At 37.5% G+C, this 26,944-nt stretch overlaps 1 protein-coding gene across 1 annotated transcript in view; it reads left to right on the top strand.

Annotated features, from left to right (window-relative positions):
- Positions 1-1,384: 1,384 nt before the first annotated feature.
- The window catches only part of MORN1 (MORN repeat containing 1), a gene marked incomplete at both ends in the record, with an annotated part of 53,487 nt that continues 27,927 nt past the window's right edge, over positions 1,385-26,944 (top strand). Inside the window, 10 exon segments of the mRNA XM_082009244.1 lie at positions 1,385-1,685; positions 2,645-2,743; positions 3,886-3,917; positions 3,919-4,002; positions 4,791-4,801; positions 5,486-5,635; positions 13,944-14,041; positions 16,633-16,758; positions 17,716-17,869; positions 17,871-17,938. Coding sequence (XP_081865370.1) covers positions 1,385-1,685; positions 2,645-2,743; positions 3,886-3,917; positions 3,919-4,002; positions 4,791-4,801; positions 5,486-5,635; positions 13,944-14,041; positions 16,633-16,758; positions 17,716-17,869; positions 17,871-17,938 — 1,123 coding nt within the window.

The following is a 26,944-nucleotide window of genomic DNA, read 5'->3' as shown; positions in this document are numbered from 1 at the left end:
CTACTGTTCATAGAAGTTTCCTTATCGCATAGAGAAAGCTTCTTTGAAGAGCACCACTCTAAAGTGATTTATTAACAACAGGGGGAATGGACAACCACAGGAAAATAACCCATTGGCTGTATAAACTGATTTTTTTAATACTGTGTAATTGTATCCATTAGAACAGCAGCCTGGTTTGTCAGAACCTGACGACTGTCTGAACAGCAGCAGCAGCATTGCACCTGCGCTCCTCGCATTTACCCGGAAACAGGGACTTCACGTCCCCTGAGCGCTACCCAAGACCAAACGCTGTGGGACAAAAGCAACACAAGACGCTTTGGAAATAAACCAAAGCGCACGAACGTTGGCACCGTTTCGGCACGGTGGCCAGAACGAGAGGCCCTCGAGGGAGGTCGGGGCCCGCTGAGCTGAGAAGGGCCCGGGAACAGCAGCAGGACAGACAACGCCTTAGCGACAGGGAAAGCGAGCCCTGCGGCAGGCCCCGGGAGCGCGGCCCAGCGCGCCCGGCCGTCCCCGCCGCCGGAAGGCAGCGGCCGGCAGCGCGGCCCCAGAAGCGCCTAGGCCGCGGGCACGGCGGCGGCAGCCGAGCCCGAAGAAGCCCCCGCGCTCCGGGAGGGGCCCCCCTGCTCAAGGCGCCCTCCCGCTCGAGCACTGTCACTGTAACTGTCACCACCTCCGCCCGCCAAGCCGCCTCCCCAGAGGCGCAAGCTCCCACTCCTCCCACCCTCGGCTCCGCCGGGCCCCCAGGCGCCGACGCGGGACACCAACTACTCACAGTCACCCAAGCCGGGTTCTTCCTTCCGTTCCCCCTCCCCCCACTTCCACAACCCCAATATGGCGTCACCGGCGGGGAGAAATCCACTTCCGCTTCCGGGGCAAGAGGGGTGGGATAAAGACTCGGTACTGCCTTGCCATTGGCCCTAAGGAAGGAAGTGGGCGTTGCCGCGGCGCCGAGGAGGGAGGTGGGAGGTGGGAGGTGGGAGGTGGGAGGTGGGAGGTGGGAGGTGGGAGGTGGGAGGTGGGAGGTGGGAGGTGGGAGGTGGGAGGTGGGTGGCGGGAGGTGGGAGGTGGGTGGCGGCGCGTGTGAGGGCGGGCTGACGAAGGGTTGCTGTTGTGGTCCCGGTTGCAGGCAGCCGCCGTGCTACCGGCAGAACGAGCGTGCCCTCAAGCCGGCGCTGTGGGCGAGACGCTACTAGGAGGGACCGAGCACGGGGGTGCCCTGCGCGGCCGACAGCCGTGCGGGTTGCAGGTCATTTAGCAAGCGCGCAGGCGCGGGCCCGCTTTGCTACCCTCTGGGGACAGGCCCCGCCTCTCGTTCCCGCGTAGCCAATAAGCGTGAGGAGACTGTTGCCACGGGCCGGCGCTCGGAGCGTGCGCGGGGCAGATGGTGGAGTGGTGGCGGGCGGTGGCGGGGCACCGGCCGCGGCGGCAGGGGCTCCGGCCTAGGCTCGCCGGGCCTGTTGCCGGCTTGTCCCCATCCCGTCCCACCGCCACCTTCCCTTCACGCCTCACCCCGCGTCGGTGTGCGCGTGGTAGCGAGCCTTGCCCAGGGCAGAGCCTGTGGCGCTGGCCTCCCGCGCGGTGCCGCCTCAGCCCGGTCCCTCGCCTGGGGGGGCGAGGACGAGACTTCCACGACCGCGAAGTCCGGTCTCCCGTTAAAACGGAGACGCTAAGCCCGCGCTTCTGTGTTTAGGCTAATGTAAATGCAAACCCTTTTCCTCTTGTGGGTTTGTTTTATTTTCAGTGCTAGCGTTCCGTTTTATGCAAAGGCGGCGTAGTCACTAACACTTTAGCTTCTGGCTGTTTGTGTAATGCTTATAATGACCTTTAGATGTTTAAGAGCCTGCGTTCCTGCTAGAATGTAAAATGAATACAAATAGTAAGCGAAGTAATATATTTATCTTCACACAAATGGCTGTACTGAAATTTTAAAATAGGTATCCGTGAGTAAAATTAGTGCTTTTACTTTTGTGTTACTACTTATTCAATATTCAACCTAGCCTTTCAGTATTGTTTAAATAATTTCAGTTGTCTTTTTTAACATGGTGAGCAGGTGTGGGTGTAGAGGCCTCAGCTGAGTCTTGTCAGAGGAATTGGGGCCTCTTGGGTGTACCCAGGGCCATGACCCGAGGAGCACAAATGAATTGAGCTTGCAACAATCCTTTTAGTTTCCCCCTTTTTTTCTAAATAGTGTCATTTGTAGTCTCTAAACCTTTTGTTATGCTATAAGGCAGAACAGGAAGGCAAACGGATCCCCCCTTTTTACACAATAGAGATCGTTACTTGTGAAAGTAGCATAGCTGTAGATCTTACAGACTGCTGTTAAAGTCAGACCCTTGACTTCAAGAGTTTTAAAAACTGCGATTCCATTCTCTTCTATTATAGCCAATACAGAAAAATTTGATTTAATGGGTTTAGGATTTCTGCCTTGCATATACTTTGTAAATCCCTTCAGTGGGGGTCAATGTTTAGATGCTAAGATAGTAAGTCTTAAGAAAGTCTAAAGCATGTGAGGATGCTAACAATACATAGACATAAATTTAATCATATAAAGAAGAAAAGAAAGTTTCAACTTTCAACTTGAGTTGAAAACAGAGGTGGACATTTGTCTGTTAAAAGGTGTTGGAAGTGTTCTATTTTCTAGGTCTGGACAAGGTGTTCTTTAAAGATGGAAGTTACTATGAGGGCAAGTTTGTCAATGGACAAATTATGGGGAATGGATTTCAATCCTGGGCATCGACAGGTGAGCCTATAGCTATTACATACCCTTTAAAAAAAAAAAAAAATCCCTCTCCCCTTAAATTCTGATACATAAGTACATATCATAAATAGCCAAACTGATGTAGTCCAAGTTGTCAGTCTTTCATGATGTTCACTGAAGGGCCATGGTTTTCAGGTTTTCTTGTTGGCCTTTCAATTTAGGCTGGGTTAACTTTCAGTCACCTCAGAAAGTTAATCAAATGTGTTAATGATAGAAACCAGAAGCATGTATCATCAATTTCTGATAACAGTCTCAGTCCTTCAAAGATGCACACGTGCAGACTTGTGCTTCTTTGAAGTGCTCCACAAGATCAGGACAAAGATGTTAAAGGATTTAAAGAACTTGAATAAACTATCCATTATGGAGGGACATCTTATGCATGATTTACCAAGGGAACATTTCAATGAATTCATCTCTCTCCTAGCATCCTGAGCAGAAAGAAGTTCTTTGATTAAAAATCTGTCCCAGTAAGTTGCTCCAGAAAAGAATTTCTCCTGTTTCTGTTTATTCCTCTACAGGTAAGTCAATGACTACTCGACCTGCCTAACCCCTTTAGTCAACAGTTTGTAAGGCTGACAGAAAATTAAGGTTGACTATATGCGATACAGTGTATTATATAAATAAACTGTATAAATACTTGACAGAAAAGTAGTTCTCTGTCATTCTAAGATCACATATACATTAGGAAGTTCACAGTACAGTAATTCTAGTGCTAATCAGCTGATTTGTCAGGATTTGACACAGAAGATTTGAATGAGTACATGCCATCAAAAAGCTGTTAAGGTGACCATGAAATTCAAGTACTTCTTTTATATATTCCTTAACCGTAAAAGAACATACTATGAGTCTTTTCTTTTTAACTCATCACTGTTGGTTTTAAAGACCAGAAATATTATGATTCATTAGTCCTAAAATAACGACTGAATGAGCACACCTATAGTCTTCATTAGACAACATTAATAATTAAAAAAGTAGTTGTTAATTATAAACTTCTAGGCTTTTAGAATGTCTTTTATTTGTGCACTGTAAATAAAATATCACTTATTGGTAAACCTTAAATATATTAAAAAGATGAAACTGTGTTTGACAGATCTGTTGTTTCTTTCTCATATATTTGGTTCAAGGGAACACTTACTCTGGTCAGTTTGTGTTTGGAAAAGCTCTGTGGGCACAAAGTATTGCAATATAAAGATGGTGGGAAATATGAAGGAGAGTTCCTCTATGGAATGAGAGGAGTGAAGGTAAGTTAGGCTCTTTGAGTAAGCTTTGTTTAAAATTTATGCTGTCAAGACTGAACAGACCTGCTTGCTGTATGAATACAATTATTTAATTATTTCATTTTTCAAAGATAGCTTTGGTCTACTGAAAGCCAGGAAGCTAAGCTCTTGTTCTCACTTTATGTTGACTTAATCCCTAAGAATAATTTTTTGTTTGAAAAGTAAGAGCTATAAAATGCTGAGTAATGTTTGAGTAAGTATTTAGAAATGGATAACAAGCTGTTACTGGCTATAATCTACAAGGGAAAAAGCCATACTGATAAGATGTTAAGATTCAGGTAACAACTGGCACTGTCACAATTGTACAAATAGTTTAGTAACATAGCATGGGAAATGGAACTGTGGCCTTAAATTAATTGCCTCTATGCAATTGTTTAGTTTTTCAAACACAACGACTTGTTAATCAGGAAAAGCTTTATGTCCAGCTTGCTTACTTCTAGTCACTGTTCATATTTAGGAATTAAATACATTTTAAAATATGCTTAAGTGAAAAAGGGTGCAGGTGAATTCTAGGAATCCCATACTTTGGCAACATTCAGAGATGGTACAGCTTGGTTGACTGAATTTGTAACACGTACATCATACAAGAATGTGATACTTTAACAGGCTATGTGCTAATTCATTGGCTACAACCTTTGAAACAATTGGAATGAATTTTGAGGGCTCCTGAAAGTTGAAATAATACTGTTCTGGATTTTATTCTGTTTTAATCTAGCAGGACTAAAACAGTTGTGATTTTGCATGTGTTTAAGACAGACTTTAGGTATAGTCACTTGAGTTTGCAAGTAATTTCTTGAGTCAAATGTAACCAATTTAGTATCCCTGCCAAGCTCCATGTTAAGGTATTTGCACTGAAGTCAAGTTACTCAGCGGTGCTACTGCTTGCAGTACCACTGAATAGCAAGATCTTTGGACCAGCAATTTCATTGTGTATGCAGTCAGTTGCCTGTTCTGATTTTACTGTAGACATTCATCTGGTATAAAAACTATGTGTGGGTTTTTTTTTTTCCTCATGTTTGGAGTTTACTGTGCTTAGTACCAATCACTGTGATTTGACTGAAGGTAGATAACGTTCTACTAATTTAAGCCAACTGTAATTCAGAAAAAAAAAAAATCTGACAGCTCGGACCGAAAAGTTGCTGAATACTCATCAGAAATGATCAGGCTCAAAATGAATGAATGAATAAACAAGATTTTTACTTCCGACTTGTAGAGGAGCATATCATTCTTCTTCTCTCTGATGAAAGGTTGGAATGCTATGTTTCGAGAACTGAACTGTGCCATTTCACTGGTCGCTTGAAGTTTGGGGGAAGGACCGTAAGAGTGTGGACTAGATTTGGCTGCCACTGCTTATTATTACTGGCTCACTTCCTCTGATAGTCTGGTGTATCAGGTCACCAAATCTGTTTTCCTTTAAGAATTTCTTGTTTGTTTTCCACTGTTTTAGGAATGAGGATAATTATGAAAAAGCCTGGATTCTAGACAAGTGTCAAGGTCACGGAATATTGCCTTGTGCTGTTGGAACAGTATATGAGGTATGTAAAGAAGACTTACTAGAAACTATACTGATTTGTTTGGAGAAGCTCAAAGGATCATGGTAAAGGATGCTTCAGGCAGATAAACAGAAAAGGCCTATGTTTAGAACTAGTACTGTTAGTCCATTTAACAAATGCATTCCCCATTTTTAGTTGAGTAACACATGAAAAGATTTCAAATTTAATATTTTTTTAAAACATTCTAGTAGTATTTTGTATGGTTGAACTTCAGATTCAATTTCAGTTTGACTTTTCTGGGATATGTAGTCTACTTGGGAGTTTTCTTGTGGTTATTATTTGCAGTATTCCTTATTTGTAAAACAGGAGTAAACAATGATTTGGGGGTTGGAAGAAATGTATGTGTATATATGTATAAGTACATATGAATACTCATACTCACTGACACTTCCTTCAAGGTAGAAAGATCAAGGAATATATTTTCAGTGTGAACTAAACAACAGGACAAGATGTGGTCTGGGTTATTTTCCAGTAATTCAGTGAGACGACCTTGAGGCCTAGGACTTAAGGACCATATGTAGTTGTAGCATGTAAATGAATTGCTGCATGACAAATCAAGAATAGGATTCTGTCACTATGATCACAGTGTCTAAGGGTTAAAACAAAAATCTGAAATTTATTACTGAAATTTTGAGAAACTAAATGAGATACTCTGGTAAGTATTTGGAGAGAAATTCTTTGAAGTAGTAGCATTTTATACTTTGGTAGTAATTTCAGAACTTGAAAACAGTAACTTTTCATTGTTGCATACATATTAAGATTTGAACAGGCACTTCATAAACTATTTCATTACCCATTTATGATGAAGTTCTGAAACCCAGTACTGATATAATCACTTAAGTCTCTTCTTCATTCTGACTTAGATTCTCATTCAGTTTTCTTTCTTGTTGAAAAGAAGGGATCTCCTTAGGTTTAGTGGAAATTCAGAGTAGTACCTGTTCAGAGAAGTTAAAAATTACAGGGAAGGCTGTTCAATATAACTTTACTACATGTCTCTAGCCAACTGACATTTTTTCCTATGAACGTGAAATCACAACCAAATTTCTCCTGAATATTGTTTATGGAGTTAAAATAGAGCATAAAGTACTTCAATATCTTGCGGTTCGGTCTGCTATTGGCGTATACATAAGCAGATATCTTGGCTTTTCAGTTAAGCGTTTGGTTTTTTGGTTTGGTTCTTTTTTTGCACCTGTCAACACAGATTTCTTTTGACTATACATTACAATTTTGTACTTAAATCTGTTAATCTAAACTTAATTATTGAATACAGTTTAAAAATCTTTATGTATTATTCCAGGAACATATGAAAGTTGGGAATTAAAATCAGTAGGACAAGATAATAAATATTTGTTAGCTAAAGAAACAGATGACATAAAAATATGTACAAGTGGTGTTGTGCGTTTGTTTTGTTATAACCTAAACACTGTTAAACAAAAATGGTGGTGGTGGTACAGCTTCTCACTTCAGACACTGAAGGCAAGATATTTTTGTATATTTATTTGCATGCACATGTGTGCACATAGTTTTGTACCGCTGGGTGTCTCTCTAGCATCTGTTTTGAGACTGAATTAGTAAATTCTTCAGGCTTACACTTGCTGGTAACTGCTCTGTCTCTGTAGGGTTGTAAACATTTAGTACTATATTTAAGTTTACACTGGATATGTGCTTAAAAGTGACAAGATACTTTGGACAAAAAAAAAATTGTGACAGTACTGACAACAGTATCTTGTTGATTGATTTGGTATTTATGTTATGCAGAAAACAAGAGACAACCACTTAATGCAAGTGTTCACTCAGCATATACTGCTTTCAAATTGTGTATCTTAATGTAAAACAATGAAAGCATGTGAATACTTTTTTTTCAGGCAAAATAATAGGTTAAAGTTCTTGTTTTTTAAACTTGTTACCATAGATTATGAAAGAGCTAACCAGCCTCTGGAAAGGGTCTAAGACATAGTTGTGACCTACACCTTACAGGTGAATGATTTAGCCATGGGCTTCTGCAATTTTAATCTCTTTCAGCATGCTGCTTGTAGAGCCATTCCCCCGAGTGGTGGTAGTACAAGTGTTATTCTCCTTTCTGTCTTTCTGCTCCAAACACTGTCTCAGATCTCAATCTTCTGTGGCTCTGTCATTCTTACAAAATTTATAGTATGCATTGTCACTTTCCTTTCAGATTAGAAAGTTGACAATAATACACTTTGAGAACAATAATCACGAACTTAATGGATATAAAATTTTCAATACTGCTTGTTTCAGCAGCCAGTCTTGACACGGTATAAGTAACTAGCAGAATCTACCACCTGCTTTAGTGATCTGTTGTTGTCATCAATGAAAAATTGACAAAAATTATGTGATTGGTTAACCATTGTGTTTGTGTACACACTATTACATTTATATCAGTACATTCCCAACAGATACAGTAATAGATCAGCATACACTGAAGTCCAACAAAAATCAAGGCTCAGTTCCAGCAAAACATGAGCCTATGTAATATGGAAGTAAACAGGAAATATCTGAAAATTAATTAGGGAATTATGTATGGGTAGCGCAGAGGATGCAAACCCAGTCATAACACAAGTGGTAAGGCTTGGTTCAGTGCCCAAAAAGGGGCAAGTTACTAAGAAACTCAGGTTAAGGATCTGGAATTCTGTCTGCTTTGTCTACATAAACTTTTGTACATGACATTTTCAAGTTTCTTTTGTATGGTCTGATATCTCAGTGAATGTCAAGCTTTATTGCTAATCAGTTAGTGTACCCATACTTTATACAAATAGTTCTATGCTTGTAAACTGTGTGTAACTAAGGATTTTGAAAAAAAAAAAGATTGCCCCCCCCCCCCCTTACTGAAATAGTACCTTGGACATACTGAAGTAATCTGCTAGGACAAAAAGAATGCAGGCAAATATTTTGAGTTCTAGGGTATTCTTCTAGCATTACTTCTGTGTGGTGTAGAATAGATTGAATAATGGCATGAATGTTGAATTTGTCTGTTTTTCCTCTTCAGTTTTAATGGTAATAATGTCAGGGCTAGATTGATAGATCAATCTTTTACAAGTGGTAAATTTTTAGTGAGTGGATGCTGTCAGTTAATAGCATATATTGTAGTCTGCGAACCGTCAGAGATTCAGGTCGATTAAATGTCCGGTAAACAAGCAATAATTTTAACTGTATCAACAGCGGAGTCCAACGATAACAAACAACTCTGATTTATCTACTGCTTAACCATAAAACTGGTTTCACATTGGGTAAAAATGTTGTCAAGAGATGCAAGATAGAAACTATAAGTGAACGCTAGGGAACATGTAACAAAACAACCTCCCTGAAAGCTGCTGATTTTAAAAAAGAATAAATAAATAAAAAACCCAGTGACCTGTGGTGGCCTGTCTGGTTTTCCTGCATTTGTATGCGCACACCTTTGAGAATGAAAGAAAACAATGACATGTAAATGAAGTTTGCAGAGGTTAATGAAGTGAAACACTAATTTTCGTCATGGAAGTGTTTCCTTACTGTGATTTCTCATTTCTGGCTGCTCCTTAAGTCCCAGTAAGCAGATGCTGTGTTCCATTCTGTTCCTATTGCTGCTGCTTTGTGTGTTTTGGCTGTGTGTAGTTTGTCGTCTTTCCCAGAGGAAGGCCTGCTGTTTGATACACCTGTTAACCGCACTAAGCAGGTGGCAAGCCTTATGGACTTTTTCACCTGCAGGCTTTTGTTCCCCCAGCCGCCCTAGAATCCATTCGAGTTACCTGTTTGGAAGAGTCATAGTTTCAGTTCTGATGCAAATTATTTAAATTACGGGAATTTCAGTTGCTCAGAATTATTACTGCATACTAGTGGATAATATGAAATTTGAAGATACAATAAATCTTCCCTAATCTCGATTACGGTTATAATTACAATGTAATGACATATGATCTAGAAATATAAATAAAGCTATTGTTGATATCAAGACCATGAAAGAGTCTTCCCACTAGTAAATGTTGAGCTCTATTATTTTAATTGTTTGTGGGCAGGACCACTGCCTACTGCATCACTCATAGCTCTAGTAATTTTTAGAAGTTACTGTGTCCCAGTAGTGGCCTGGAAGTGTGCTGAACATACTTATTAATGCATAATCTGTATATTTAATTGCCTTTTTGAGTGATTTTTAGTGATCTTTAGCTGATACATAGTTCTGATGCTTGATAATGAGATGTGACAAGAAGAGAGTGGGAAGATGTAATTAGCAGTCTTCATGTAGGAATGAAGACCAGCAATGGTGGGGGGGGAGAAGGCAAAACAAAACCAAAATCCCACCAAACTACTATTTCTGTAGTTTGCCTAGATTGTGCCATAATGTACAGCATTTTACATTGAGGATTTGTTGAAAATCTTGTATTACAGTAGTCTGTCTTGCTAAAGAGAAACATGGTTGAATGCTTTCCTGACTCAGCCTAACAGAGAAATCATCAGGGCTTCACTTACTACCTTCACGTTAGAAGACAGATAATGAAAGGCCTTCAGAGAAGGCTAAAGTAAGGTTTTAATAAAAATTATCAGACCAGAAATAAACCCATGAAAACAAAACTAATCGGGGCAGAAATTTATATTTAAAATGGCTGCTAAAGTGCCTGCAGAATTTGAGGTTTTGGTCTTATTGTGAAGTGCGTGCTGATTTGCGAATAAGGTAGTTTCTCAGATCACACACATTTCTATATAAAAAATCACAGGAAACATTATTCTCTAGTATGTCTTGATTTAAAATTATGTTAATACTTGTATTTATTTCCTTATTCAAGGATCAAAAGCATTGGAGAGTTATTGTTGTCTTTTATGTATATTAAGCCAGTGTATTTTCTTTTATTAACACTATTTGAGTGTCAATAACTTTCTGGAATGTTGTATAGAAACTCTTTGAAGTTTGAGGAGGAAAGGAAATAAAACCTTGTGTGCCTTTTGACATAAACGGATTTACATTTGAGACTATAGTTCGTGGAACAGACATAGATTCTACCAAGTTCTAAAACCAGGCCATACAGCATGAACTATCTGAACGTATGCAGCCAGACAAGTAGTCAGGATATACTGGAGTAACTCTGTGTATTTAAATATAGATGTGTTTATCTAAATTAAAGTCAGCTGAGGCTGTATACTATAATGACAAAGATTTTTAAAAAGGAAAGCACGGTTCAGTCATCGCTTGAATCTGTTAGGTAATTTTAACAATATTTAAGATCAGGTCCATGCAAACAAATTTGATGAATGGTTGAAACCAAGTAATGAAAATGATTGCTAAAAGCACAAAATATAGAGCACGTGGAAATCATGCACTGTTAGAGGCAGACAAGTTGAGTATAGAGGCAGGCAAGTTTGAATTTGAAGTAAACAGAACTAATTGCAATAAAAAGTGTAATAGCCACTAACTGAAAAATTGAAACCTCATCAATTAACTGGAAATTGCTTCCTGAAATAAAAAAGAAGTGGTAAGTACTTACGACCCACGTACAACATCTTTTTCTATATTCATAAACAGATGTCTTTGAATACCTTGCTCTGCTACACAATGTTGGGAGTAACCAACATTAATAATGTTATTAATTCCTGAATAAAAATTGACAAAATTTAATCCATCAAAGTTACTATTTGAAAAACGCTGCTTAGTAAGAGACTACCCCAAGGAAAGCTACATGTGAATTTCTGTAGTTAATTTAGTACTATTTAGCTGTTTTCTTAGAACTAGGTGTTTCAAAATTGTCACCCATGATGAATAAATTCCTAACGTCTCAGTTTTTTTTTAAATACAACATGAGTCATGCTAACCTTTTTAGGTCGGCTGTTGCAGAAATGAATTAATAATATGACCTTGTGAAATTATTACTGTTCGTGTAATAAATGTTCTTATTTATTACCCATAACATTTAACTGTGGTTTAATAAATTCCATATAAACACATTTACTTTAGAGTTTAGAAACACTCCACAATTACATTGTGCAGTTACCAGAATAAACTCCTTATTACTGATTCTTAAGATAGGGGGATTTCTGTGGTTGATACATCAGTTACTGTTCTTTATGAACTTTTTTCTCTCTGTTCTGGTCTCTATTAGTAGATCGTAATGTCTTTGTGTGTACTGCATTGTATGTCTCTGAATCACAGAAAATATGGCACCTCACTAAAGCTCCAGGATTTTGCTTTGTTTAAAGAAGAATTTCCTGTTCTAGTTTAAAAACAAAACCAAACACAAACAAAAATACCTCACAGCATAATACAGCACATCACTGGAAGCTTGTAGCTTTTTCTTTTCCCTGTTTCCTGCTCCACTTTGTTTGTGTACTAACTGGTAGCTCTTTTTCTGGAGGCCTCTATGTCACTCTGGTTGTTCACGCCTTTATTTCTCTGCATAAATGTGTGATGTATAGATAGTGCTTATGTGGACGTCAGCATTTCCAAACCTTGCATGTGTTGCATTGCTAAGCAACTTTTAGCAACACTTATCTGTCGTCCTTATGCCATCTGGAAAGGAGGATTAGACAAGGAAATGTGCCAGAGAGAGACAAAGGCACATCCAAGAAAGAGGTGGCTTAATTACTTACGAGAATGAGTGACATTAATAGTAGGCAATCATCAGAATTGATTGAAGGCAAGCACAATGCCTTTACAGGTAGCGATAAGGAACCACTGAGAGAGGCTGCATATTTTATACCCCTGTCCTTTTTCCTTCCCTAGAGGAAGCAGCACACATCTGAATCCTTTTGCATGTTTACATACGATGATGCAAGATGAAGGCCCCTATGGTTTCAGTACATAATTTAGATACAATTCGAGTTACAGTGAGTTTTTTCCAGACTTCCTTCCAGTTATGTACATTCAGGAGTATAACTAGCTGGCTGCTGTTTTTTAAAGGTCTCTTCCACTAGGCAGAGAAGACTGTGGAAATGCCAGTGGAGCTTGAAGCTTGTGTACATTAGTTACCAACTGCTATCACTGGGGTAACTGCTGAAGATTGCAGCATGTGCTTTAAAGTGATGGAAGGATTCAACCAAAGCAAGTAGTTTCAGAAGCATATTTCCAAGGAACTGCTCTGTCTTTGCTTTTATCTTCCAGTTTACACCTGTAATTGCTAAAGGTGTAAACAAAGTGCTGGAACTTTAGCTGCTAAATCCACCTGAGTTTCAACTGGGCTCACATACATTTTAGAATTATAGTGGCACTTTATTTGGTACCTCTGCTGTTATCTCATGAAAAGCCACTTTAGAATTTAAATATTCTTGTTCTCTAGTTCCTTATGTACTCTAACGTTGAAAGAATGCTGTCTGATAGCTAAACAGAATTTAGTACCGTGTAAAACAAGTGACTTTCGCTACTGAGATTACTTTCCATACCTTGACTTTTGACTGAACTTTGACCATTGTCTGATTATTTCCTTACCAGTTTAAACTCTTCCAATAATATGGGAGCAATTCAGGCTAATTTTCAGTGCCTGCTCTATGCTTCAAGATGTTTTTGATACGTATTTTGGAACAAAAGTGCATGCTATAGTACACGATACTATACTCTCTTCTCACATCTAAACTGAAACTGGTATTTCTGATTGTGACTTTCCCTGTCCTGTCAGCAAAAACTGGTGAAATGTCTGACAATTTTTTTTTATCTTCCCCTAGTACAGGACCACAAAAAGGAATCGGTTGACTCTGTTATCAGTTAACGTTGGTAAAATTGTGGCTGTGAACTAATTATCTCAAGATTATGCTATATTGAGTAGGAAAGGGTACACTAGAAAAACTGCACATCCATCATGATGTAATACTAAATTGCACGATTACGTGTGCAAGTTTAACGTCGCTAGAACTTTTAAATGGCTCATACCTAAGCTTCTGTGGTATTTGGCTTTGCAGCCTTAGGTATCCCTAAACCTTTAGCTAAAGGGTATTTCTTGGGTGAAATGCAGTCCAGATTTAAATAACGAAGCTTTTTGGAATTGAGTTTGGTATGTTACTTCACTTTTCACAATCTTTAAAAAGCGAAATAATGTGTGATTCTGTACGTGACAAAGCAGTTATTCATTCTTGCCATGCAATTTAATGCAATGTAATATATGAACTGAAGGACCTCAGATAATAGTGTCCCACAGTAACAAACCTTGGGCAAGAAATGTTTAATTCTGCCCCCTTTCCCCTTTAGAGGAGTGCCACATAATCCTTGGTTGTTGTGTGGTCTTCTATTCAACTTTTCACACAAATGTTGGAAGGGTATTTATAAAAAGCCTTGAGGACCACCCACTTTGCTATTGAAAATTGGCTGAAATAATCCCTTCTTTATAATTTAGCTGTGGTGTTGTCGAAAACTCAAATCTGTGTGTATTTCTGTTTAAGGGGGCAGTGGAGAAATGACGTATTCAGTGAACGGGGCACTATAGTTAATTGTTCTGGTGACATCTGTGATGGACTGTGGATCAACGGCTACCCTGCTGGTACGTACATTCATTATGCTCTTCAGTTATTAACAAGCCTTTGACATAATGCTTTGGTTGTCCCTCTTTTGATTAATATGATCTGACTATGGTGTTTAGCATCCTCTGAGTACTTAGTTCTCCTAGAATGCATAGTTCTCTGGAGCAAGGGGGATAGCTGTTTGATACCTTTCTTGAAGGGAGGGAGCTGTTCATTCAAATTAAATGCAGAACTACAGTGAGGTATTGAATGTTCTCGTAATGGATTTTTATCTTGCAATGAGGGAGAGTTTTTTGGTTTTAATAATGTGGATTTTTAAAGCGCAAGTATTTTGGAATTAAGAAATTGGAAAAGATAGCAAAAGAAACAAACTCTCTGTGTGCATGCACAGTATGCATGTGTATAAGAGAGGTAATCCCAGTTAGTTTAAATGGAAATTGGAAAATAGTAGTGTTATTGGAAATAGTAAAGAATTGCTCAGCAGGTTATAATTTGTTAAACACAGAGCAGAAATGAATCCCATCACAATGCAAAGGTATGGACTCAATGGCTTAATAGAAAGCTTTTCTAATCCAGCTGACTTCTGCATTAGGGGAATGTTTACACAGAATATAGTAGTTCCAACTTGAGTGCAGCTGGTCAGGAGATGCTCATAAGCAAATTTCTATATTGCCTCACTCAGATACAAATGTATCACCTCAAAGGAAATGATCCAAAGAACTCGAAATACAGCATATATGCATGTACTCTTGGTGTCAAACAGCAAAACATATAGAATGGAAGCCAGAAGAGCAGGTCTGTGCAGCAGCCCATCCTAAGAATATTTGCATGTCAGAATCACTGCAGTAGGATGTTAACACTCTAAAAATTAAATATTTAATAAAAAAATCAGAAGAACATAATTCACGTGATTTGATTTCTGTCTTTAGTATTAGACATACTTGTAATACTGGGTCATATTTTCAGAACCCAGAATGAAAATTTTTATTTTTAGAAGCATTTCCTATAAAAGAATAAGCTTTTGTAGTTTCATAAGTCTCACAGTAAAGTACTTCTTTAATCCAGTCAAAGTTGGTAGTAATCAAAATTCACAGCTATGTTCAAACCCTATAAAATATTGTGATGGTCTGTTTCATGATTAGTTAGCAGATGTTAGCTTTAACAGGCCTTTTTTGCTGGCACTGTAAGCTGAACAATAAGGAATTGAATAGGTCTTGAAGAAATCTCTACACAATCATGGAAGTATTCTCTTCATATTACTATAAGGATATATTTGAAGAGAGAAAATTTGTTCCACTCCTGTTCATTGGCTACTTAGAAGACTTAATTTTCCCTTTTCTCAGCAATGCAATCATTTACATTCTGCAACAAGAAAGCATGGTATTCCTGTTTATTGCTAAAACTTAATTGTTTTTTAAATCTTTTTAAAATACATTTTTGAGGAAGAGAAGGTTATTCACAGGACTTCAGTTTAAAATAAATGTCTAGATAAGTATTTCAGGCAGCTTGGCTTTTGTGAAGAAACTGCCTTCATTAAAAGGAATGAATATGTATCTTCTTTCCATCCTTCTGGGAAGACAAGTTCGCTTTAATGTCATGATTGTCCAAGCCAAGTACAGATAATATTGTTTACTCTGAGACATTCACATTCACAAGGATTGAAGACTCTGGTTGCCTTGGGCAGCATTTTACCTGTACATGTTTGCTAGCCTTCTGTTGGAACTTTGCAACAAATTTATCTACCAAAGCTTCAAGAGATTTTTGCTTAAGTAACAGAACTGTTTAGTTGTTGACCTGCATTTGAACATATGATTGCTTTCAATTTTACAGTAGTTATGTCAGGAGAGTGTCAAGATCATAATTATTTCCTTCACTTTCTCCTGTTCCCTGAAACAACAATAACAAAAGAATAAGTTTTACAGGAGCTTAATGCAAAAATCTGCTGTTCTGAGTCCATTCGTAAATAAGCAACTTAAAGACAAAATCATGAGCAAAAATTTTACTCTTTGTGGAGCCTGGGAAAAAAGGGCATGTGATGGGGGGGAAGATGTCGTTTGAATTTATTTTTGTGTCTCGCTCTATAAGCCTATCTTAATTTGCAATAAATAGTTTTCCCTGAGTCTGTTTTGCCCATGGTGGTAATGGGTAAATGATCTCCCTGTTCTTATCTTGACCTATGAGCCTTTTCATCTTGTTTTCTTCTTGCTGTCCTGTTGGAGAGAGGGAGTGAGAAGGCAGTTGGATGGGCATCTGGCAGCCAGCCAAGGTCAACCCACCACAAATGCTATGAAAGATATAACAAATAAAGCTACAGTGGCTCACTCTATTCAGTTGATTCTAATTTGGTTGAGATTTTCTTTCACCTGCGTAGTGGTTTTTAACATTCTCCTTAATTTTAACCTTAGTTGTTGTCACCAGCTGTTGATTTTGCTCTATTTAACGCTGCTGGCCAAAATAGAGAGTTCTGTTGCCTCTCTGAGTAGAGTAAGAGTGTTTTATACTCTGACTTAAAAACTTTACCTGAACTTGTAACATGTGACGCAGTGAAAGTAAGAGATAGTTAATATATAATTGTGACATACTAACTATTTGTTGTTCTTTTGATGATCAGCTGTGAACAGTCATGATCTGGAGATCTGGGCTGGCATCAGAAACCACAAAAAACCGTCAAGTTCTTCTACCAACTTATTTGAGTTAATTGAAGAAACTGAGAGGAAAACCGTTCATTCCTGTGTATGTAGTGTGGGGAAGAGCCAATTTCTTTATATATTTCTCTTGATTAATATGTGTATGCAGTAACCTAAAACCAGGTAGTTAGTATGACAATTTCAAAAATTACAGCAAATGTGCAAGTGTTATACCCTAAAATAGTAGCAAATACCTTTTTTATATGCTGATGTGTTTTTGTGATTGTCAAAAATACTTTTATAATGGAATGTTCAACCTTTAAGGAATGCAAGTTGTTTCCTACCCTCCCCTGCCCCCACCTGGTGGCTTGTGACTAATCAAGGAAGGATTCTCTAATCAAGGAAATACAGCAAGCTCTGTCTTCAAAAAAACAGGAGCATGAAAATCATCCTTCTAAATACTAATTTGCAATCCTAAATTAATAATTGATATCTGAAGTATTGATAAATCCACTAAAGTTCCTGGAAACTGCTGAACGTGTTAGTACTTCTAAGAAGCTAAGAGCCTTTAAACCTCACTGAAATTGTTTTCAAAAACCTCACCCAGCATTTGGTTTCTCTATATATTTTTATAGCAACAGTTTTCTTTTTTTCCCCTGTCAAGGATAATAGCTGATGTCAGAATTTTAAATACTCAACAATAATTATTTGAAGTACAATGCCAGCTGAAATAGATTCTACAGTGAAATAGTTCTTTGAAGCTGTGAAACTTGATTCTTTGTTTATTGTGGAAGTCATTGCTTTAAGTTTGTGCAGCACTTCAACAGAACCTGGAAAACACAAGGAGTAACCTAAATGAATTCTATATCCCCATTTGTCAACTGTATCTCCACTTTGACAAAAGCTACTCTACTTAAGTTGTTGGAGAGGTCGTTCTCAATATTATGCTTAATGTGTGTTTTCTGCTCTATACCCAACTGTAAATTTAATATACTGAGTACCTAATGTCTGTCATGGTGGATTTATTCTTATATTTGGACCTAGTGAAGATTTTTAAAACCTATCAGCACAAACAAAAGTGTCAAAACTATTTTCTTTCCCTGGATTTGAGTGTATAAGCTATCTTTTGACATGTGCTGCATCTGGAAAGTGGGAACTGAAATCTACTGTTTCTGTCACTAGCAATTTTGGATTTGCACTGGCTGATTTACCAATCCCTAAGAGAGATAGAGCCAGAATCTGGATCTGACACCCTATATGGAGCAGGAGATGCTTCGAGCAGCCAGCATGGTAAGTAAAGATAATGGATTAGTTGACTGCTCAGCTTTTTAGTTAACTGAAAAATGAAAAAGCGTCTTTGCAGAGCAGTAAAATAACTTGAGAGTTTAAGAAACTGCCTTTATAATACAAATGGGCAGTTCTTAAGTGATATTTTTTTAGCACAGAGCACTGAATTTCTCATAATAAATAAACAAAATAATTTTATGACATTGGTTCCATTTTATAAGAGAAATCTATCCCTCCTAGGGTTTCTTTTCAGTTATTTTAATAAAGCAAAACATACTGGTATGCAGTAAGATAAAAAGAGTTCAAGTAGTAATTTCTACAGTCTTAATTCATTTACTAGGAGTGAAATAGGGCCTAAAATTTTACTCTGGCATCCAGATTTTATGCCCTTCATTAATGTTCAGAAATACTGCCAGTACTTCTCATACTTCTAGTAACAATTTTGGCATATGAAACTGGTCCCATAAATGCAGCAGTTACTGTATCTTAAATTGTGGGAGTGCTAGTTTCAGTAAAAATCAGAAATATTCAGCCATATAGGCTTTTAGGTCCATGCAAAAGCCATTTTACACTGATACAAAATATTCAAGCAGATGGTGCATGCAGAAGTTTTTAATTTTTTCCCGTCTTGATATTATTCTGATTCCTGTCGTGTCTGATTTTTAATTCTTGGTAAATGAACAGCCAACAAGCTTTAACCTGCAAATTATTTTGATGCTGGAGTAGCCAATTCTAGTACTGCCAGTCCAAGCAGTGAGAAGTTGAGTCAAACAAACCACTTTTCTTTCAGAAGGATTAAGATTCTAAAGGTGGTGAATTTTGGTTCTGTTTGTTTATATTGTGAGATTTGAAACATCGGAATTGACAAAGTCTTCCTCTGTATTCATAACACTGGAAGACATAACATTTTCTCTTGATCCCCTAATTTGCAGCAGAGGTTTAAGAAAAAAACACGGAATAATGCTGGCCACATAATAGAATCATTATAGAATAGATAGTTGGTGACTTTGATTTAAAGTTTCAAATTTGATGCTTCTGAGGAGGCTTTTTATTTACCACTTGGTAGCTGGGACTGCAAAGGTAACTGTCCTAGCTATGTGTTACTTTGTGAAATGCATCAAAAATAAGCAGTTGCTTTTGCAATCCATGTGCAAATCCTGTCTGTGACTCATGCAATTTAATCAATTGGAAACAAAATCTCTTGTGACTTTCTGGATGGGATGCCGTATGTTGCAACCGAAAAAGAGCACTTTTAGAGGAGGCATTTCAGTGTTTTTGGAAAGATGGCATTGCAGAGAAAATGTAGAAGAATGTGGTTTGTTTTAAATATTAGGACTTCAAAACAAAAACCAGTAATTCTTTTACATAGTTCACTGAGCTAAAGATAGTTTTGGGGGATTCAAAGCATCCTGTTGTTACAGGCAGTCAACCATAGTTTTCTAGTCTTACAGTGTCACTACTTGGGTATGCATGTTTGTGTGTGTGCACCATGTACTTGTGCCCTGTAGGAGGATGGAATAATATATGTACAAATGTTTGCTGTGTTTTCCATAAGTTTGAAACATTCTTCTGTCCTGTAAAAAGATGGAACAACAAAGTGACTGTGCAGCAGCCACATACATTTGTCCCAGCCGTCCCCCTCTCTCCTGCTGTCCAGCTCTTATTATTTTTATCATCACACTGGCGTGCATAATTTGCAAAAAATTACTAGTTCATAGAGTTCTATTTTGTCCTTTTTCAGTTGTTTTTTAACTCACCAAAATAAATGGAAAACATTGACTTAACACCTGAAGTATTAAAGATATCCTAGAATTACTAGTATTAAATATATGTGCTCCTTTTGGTTGGCTTATGCCAAGCACATGCCATTACCAGATCTTGGGGTCACACATAAAAATAATGTTCTTCCTTTTGTGGGACACTGAAACAGAAATAGTGGAGGTAGTGTTCTCGCACAGTATTTCTATATGTCGTCCTTCCACAAAAATCCTAATCCAGATCAGGTAGATGCTTCATTCCTGGTGCCCTTTGTAAGTGAGAATAGTAGCAGTAGTAGTACTTTGTATTCTCTACTAAGACAATGCAAATTAATTTCCATGTGTTTTTCAACTTGAAATCTGGTTACTTAAATACATAATCATACAAATCTTCTATGAAAGGGAGAAGGATTATAAACTCAGGTGCTTGATCACACATGCGATCAGAGGAAGCAAATGTGGACCTTTGGACATGGTATTTTTTATTTTTAGACTCTTCTTATTTACAGGTCAAGTTTGCCCAAAGCTACCCTACACATGCCTGTTTGTGATGGTCCCTTAATGTGACCATTACTTCAGCAGGATGACTTGGACCACAGAATTCTAGTCTATTCTTAGATGTCCCTCAACCACAAATGTTTTCTGTACTTGGGGTTCAGTGATTAGAAAATGGCAGCTGCAGCAGACCCTGCTACTCTATTGTCTGAGTTGTATTTAAGAGGACAGTGTTTTTATGGTGCTGGGATTTTGAAGAATTAGGCTTTTATTTTTTAATTTTTAAATTGAGTTTTTAAGTGTTCTGTTGAGGTCATGTCCAGTGTGATTTCTTCTTGTCTTTTTGAGTGTTCATGGCAGACAAGTAGTGGGACTTCTCATCATTGATTTTAGTGAACTGATTGTGTGTTATGTCAGGGCCATTGGAATAATTGGTACTAGAAGGCATGTTAGATGAAATGAGGCAGAGGGGGTAGAAAGAGTGGGAAAAGATGCCTAGGAGACTAGAAGAAAGGAAGGAGGAAAGAAAGAGAAGAATAAAGAATACTTGAAGAGCTATTGAAAGATTCTTTTCTCCAAACATTACTGATTTCTCTTCAGATTCTTCTCATCTCTACTTTTGGAGAGAAATGTTGGCTAACTCTCAAAATACCTTGGGAATAACTTCTGCTAATAGGTAAATGATGAGATCCTTGAGGCTTTCGTGCACCACTGCCTATAGTATGGATATAATCATGCGATGATGGAGAATCATCCAGTTTTTATCCAGTATTCATGAACTGCCAGTGAAAGAGTTGCAAGGTGTTTTCTTGTTTAGTGGTAACATATATGTAGCTATTGTTTAAATGTGGCTGTTTTTCCATATTTCAAATAGGTAATGAGATCCACAACCATGAAAGATATTTCAGATGTACGTTGACTGGAAAGTCTCTTTAGTCACTATTTAGTAACATTATCTTATGCTTACAAATTTCTAGTAGCTTCATGATGTTGGCCAAGCACGTGAGCTTGGTATCAATGCAGCTCTTCGCTTTTTTCTTACTATTAGTGATGTATTTTTACAGCATTTTTTGTTTCTGTACTAATTATTTTCCAAGACACTTTTTAGAAAAGATAATAATGACTGCTTAAAGGAGGATGAGATACATTAGTAAATGGACTTAGCGTAGCAATGCTTTCTGGGTTATTTCAGCTTGTTACACTAATGGAAGCAATGTGTGCATGTTGAAGAATGTTCTCATCTATATTCTTGATGTTATTACAAGACATCACAGTGTAATAAAGAAAGAAATTTCTAGGCACTGATATCAGTGACATAATGTTGCTGGTTGTCCAGATTGTTTTAATCCCTGTGTTTTACATTTGCTTCGTATCATCACATTTCTGCTGCATCAGCTAAAATATTTTTCATATTTCTGGATTGAGGAACTTTATTGTGCTACATGTCTTAAACTTGGGGGAATTTATAAGAGTGAGTAACAAGCTTTCAATTGAAACCAGGGCTAGGAATGGACGGAGCTTTCGTATTAAGCCAACTCAAATGTATTGCTGGCTCATTGTTTAGAAGATTGGAGCTGTAAAAAGTTCAAGTTTTTACTGTTTTTAGGTTGCAAGTGCTTAGCCTTAAGTATTCTGCCATCTAATTCAAGCTTATCGCTGTCTGATACTTCTTCTTCCTTCACCCACTAACTCCACTGAGTTCCACTAAAAGTATATCTGATTGAGACACTTTTTTTGAAGGCTCATTATGGATGAATTGTTTCCCTTCTATTTTACCATTGTGAGTATTCAACTGACTGGATTTGAATGAGGAATAAAACACACTTAGGTGAAGCAGTAACTGATAATTTTAGTTGTTCATTTAAGCAGAAAGATCATCGTTCAGATGGACCTATGTTAAAATTACTGGCTAAGCAGGATACAAGACAAACTTTCCAAGATTGGAGCTCATGGAGTTGCAGGCACTTCATTCAACAAAAAAAGTGACATAAAAGAGCTACTCTTAATATCATAATGTCATAGCTCTGAGCTAACAAAATGTTGACTGTATGCATAAATTTAATCACATAACAAATGCTTTAATGGATTAAAATGGTGCATGTAACTAAATAGTCTGAGGGGAAAAAATTTATTTTGTGATACTCCATGTTTAAAACGTTTTGTTTGTAATAGTGTTAAAGTTTTCTTTATGGCCTTGATAATTCAGGAGAATACATATTAATCTGTAACAGAAATAACTTGCACATAAATGTTTTGGGATTGTTCTTTATTTGGCAATACTCAATTTGATTAATTGAAATTTTAGATTCATTAATAGTGAGAAAATTTGTGATGAGAGTGATTATCTTTTACAGCAATTTATACATTGAAACGTACCAAAAAAGGGAGGATAGGTATGATCCTTTATCTTTGGAGCATGCAGGAGGGCCAAGGCAAACCTGCATCTTTTCATAGGTAGTTGGACTTGTTATCATGTAAGGATTTGGAGCAATTTTATACTTGTGAAAGCAGGATGCCTGAGAAAATTGTCCTGCTTTCTCCACACTATTTCTTCATCCAAGAAGCCTTTTTTAGACTATTTGACAAAGGTGAATGTGTAATGTAATTCAGGAACAGAATCAGATGACACACAGGCTGTGTTTAAAAAAAAAAAAAAAAAAAGAAAGAAAGAAAAATAGTTACCATAACAACTGACTTGCCACTTCTATTTTCAAGAGAGAGAGTACCTTAAAAGAAAGAGTAATAGGTCACTCACATGCATGTTAGTAGCGCTTTCAGTGAAAAAGCGTGAAACATTTTTTCATGGGTTGCCAGAATGACTTTTTTCCTTACTCAAGGTTTTGATATAAAAAATAAGATTATGCTTCTTAAATGATCATGTCCATTACTGGAAGCAGCAGCAAGTATGTTTAAAACCAAAACAGAAATCCCCAACCCTGAATACTTGATTTCTAATCGTATTAGGGAATACTCTGTCTGGACATCGGAGCAGACAGAATCTGTATTAAACAACGGAATAACAACACTCTCGGGTGCCTTTTCTTTTTCCTCTTACTGACTTTTTTTTTAATCTTGAAGACTCAGAACAATCTATTTGTATTTTTGATTCATTGTTGAGAACCTGATTCTGCTCATGTTTGAAGTCAATAGGAGTTTTGCCTTTGACATTTGTGTTTGCATGATCAAGCCTTAACATGATTTATTTTATATTTTCTGCCAGCTTCTCTGAGCCAACTTCAAAGCCCACTTCCCCATCCACTTTTCCTGCTTCTCCACTGAAGCCCTTAGTGCTAAAACTCTTGACATCATCAATAGAGGTAGCCTGAGGATCATCAAAGACTTCTTTGAAGACTTGTTAGTAATTTCCACTACAGACAAATATTCTGCTGAAAAAAAGGTTTTGACTCTACCCCCTTTTTCCTTCAGGCAGTGATAAATCAAGAATTTCTGCAAAATTAGATTATTTTAAATCTGACATTTCATATGTTCTCCTGGGTGGGGGCAACAGGAAACTGCAGCTATAATTAGGTTTCTCCTCTATTTTATTACTTAGTTTTGTTACTATCTGGCCTGCATTTCAGCTAGCAGTTTCTGCTTCTTTTAGCCAATAGGTATTTATTGTAATTTTAATAATTTTATCTGGAATTTTATGTGAACCCATCACTGTAGTAATTACTATATTTCAAAAGTAAAGAAGCCTGACTTCTCATATGACATGGAAAAAAAATATTAGGTTTTGGACTCATGTAAATTAGAGTTAGGGAGAAATAATTTTTCTTTAGCAACAGTATGTAAATTTAGTATCTAAACTGTCTATGATAACTTTTTCTTCATAGTGTCTCTTTTAGTTCTCTTAAAGGTCTGAAAAGACACTTATTTGGGTATAGAAACTGTTAGAGCCCCCAGTTAGTCATTTTACTTATGTGCAGCTGACAATCACTGCTTCCCACTGATTTCTCAGCGCCACGAGGCTGTTGCCTGAACGAATGCATTAGTGTACGTAAGTTCTGTGAATTTAAATATACACATTTGACTCCCTTGAGACAAGCGTCAGGACAAGACACACAGTTTAATTACATGGCCAGGGCACGTTATCTCATGATTGTCTGTAGTATCTCAAGATCTCTGTTGTACTTGCTGGAACAAAGTGTGGTTAGGTAGTATTTCACTGTTCGTCTCATGGGATTTTGAAATAATGTTAGTAACAGAATTGCCGCGTCTGCCTTTTCCGCTGTGGTTTCTTTTAATGTTGCTTAAAGTGACACTATTTAGGTTTATAAGTCCACAGATAGACCAATCTTAATATTTTAAAAGGAATAGGGGAAATCTGCATTCTAAATATCTACATGCATTTTAAATATACTACTGAAATAATAATGAAACAATTATTTTAATGGACCTAAAAGAAAGGTGTTGAATGTTACCTCAGCTGTCTGTAGCAGCTGAATAAAATATTACTAATCCTCATCCTAGATCTTTGTTGTATTCCCGCTGTTTTATGTGAACATGTAAAAAAAAGAAAATTGGCATCAGAAGCAGTGTTATATAGCACCTATAGAAATGACTGTTTATTTTGAGTCTGTTTGCTGTATGTGCAGAGTAATCTTTACAATATTGATACATACTTTACATGACAAAACTACCTGCAATTTTTAAAAAAAAAATAATACTAGAAGGGAAAAGTTAGAGCAGTACCCTGCATGTTTGACAAGAACAGGTATAGGGATACACTGAATTTGTGCACAGCTGTACATAATCCGAGACTAGAACCAAGTTTTGTGAGCCCCATACAGATCTGTCTAATGTAATCTTTTTCTTTTCTGTATGTGAGAATGTTGCATAGCTTTTATTTGCTCTCTTTTCTCACTTCTCATGGGCCTCTTCCTCTGCTTGGAAAAACATGTCATTTCCAGATGTTAAAACAATTATTGTGTATGTCCCTAAAAGTGTGAATAGATATAAAATAAAACCTATCAGCACTAGCCATAATTATTTTTGGCTTTGCGGAGGAAGAAGACCAGCAAGTGAACCTGCTCTATTGACAAATGACCTAACAGATAATGAAAGGGAAAAAATAATACTAAGGCTGGGAACTTCAGTTGACCAATACCTTGGGAAAAAATTCTATTCAAAAAGCAAAGCCATGGTCATCTAAACTCTTTTTTTTTTTTTTAAACCGCATTTGAAACTTTAGAATAATAATATTGTCAGAGTTCAATAATTTCAAAATTTCAATAATACATGTGGGTTTATAAAATCTGATCTCAAACGTTGTCCTCTGGCAGAATAGGTATGTTTTGGTTGCTGTTTCAGTGCAACAAGCTGAGATTTTTCACTGGAAGTTAGATAGTCACAAAATTGTGTCATAAGACAGGTTCATGTTGTAGGTTTTGATTTCTTCTTGCTGGAACATCTTTTTGACTTTTGCTGTGCTGTATCGTGCAGCATCTCCTGGTAATAAACAGAGTTCTCTATGCAAGGATTGTGCTTTTTGAGGAATGGGTTCCACTGCAGTCAAACTCAGATGTATTGACTGCTCAATCTCAGTTCAGCAAAGCCTTTCCTAAACCACCTAAGACATTTTTAAAACACCTAAGACAGTGAGATTTAAGCATACTTTCACACATTCTGCAAGTGATAGCTCGTGTGGATAATAATCTCAAGTTTGTATTTTATTCAAGGTTTATATTGCAAGAATATTAAAAAAAACAAACCGATATGCTAAGCTGCAGCACACTTTGTTGTATTTCTATAGGAAGAATATTGAAGAAGAGTATAAAGAATTTATAGAGGAGGGTGCAGCCTAGCTGGAGGTAAAATAGTATGGCAAATGGTTGTTAAGTGATTATTTTGCAGATTATACCTCTGAGGGTTTTTCTGTCAAGGTTTTTGGATTCTTCTTCCTCTAAAAACTACGCAAACTTTGGGTAGGACTGGCATATTTCTTCCTACTTTATTGGTGGAAATGGTTGTGAATTGTTTCAGATATACAGAGAATCTAAAATGAAACGGAAATCCTTATCATCTGTTAACTGAGCAAATTAAATGTCTTCCTTCCAGTCACTCCCGTCTTGCTTCTTCCTCTACTCCATTCCAAATATGTTAAGACTTTTGCAGTGTAGTACTTAAGCTTGTATTTGGAGTGAATAACACCTTTGGTAAACGTCTGTCTCTGCAGTTTGTTTATTCTTCGCTTTTACCGGAACTTTTGAAATAATTAACAATGAAGATATCTTTTTTTTTTTTTTTTTAAAATGAGACTAGCTGAGTATGCGCGTCCGTACTCAGCGAGAATCTACCTTCTGCCTACTCCTGTACTTGATCAATCAGTGTGTACGTATGTGCAGTGCTTGCTCTGTTTCTTCTAAAGCATCAGAGTTACTTCAGGTGCGATTTTACAGTTAGGGCTGATTGAAGAAAAATGCAAGACTAAAATCTTGTGTTGTGCAGGGTTAGAGGTAGTTTATAAATTGAAAAAGAACCAGAAATGCAGTTGATCCTCATTCAAGAGGAATCTGCCTTCTCTTGTGCAGGAAAGTAGGATTTAAATCTCTCATGTAAAACATAGCTGCCTAATAGTCTTTTGGTTTCCAGCACTGAAGAACCAGTGCGTGCAGTAGCTGCATGGAGGCATTCTGCGTGAACGCAGGGAAGCTCAAGGTTCGGTGTATGTTAACCTTCACCTTGAGCCCTGAAACTACTCAGCGATCGCTACGGAGTACCTCTAACTTCTTTTATCTTTAACGGTTTTTCCATT

Source organism: Phaethon aethereus (assembly GCF_964289735.1).
Source record: "Phaethon aethereus genome assembly, chromosome: 21".
Lineage (NCBI taxonomy): Eukaryota > Metazoa > Chordata > Aves > Phaethontiformes > Phaethontidae > Phaethon > Phaethon aethereus.
Note: the sequence above shows the minus strand (reverse complement) of the source record. Positions and strands in the feature narration are given on the sequence as shown.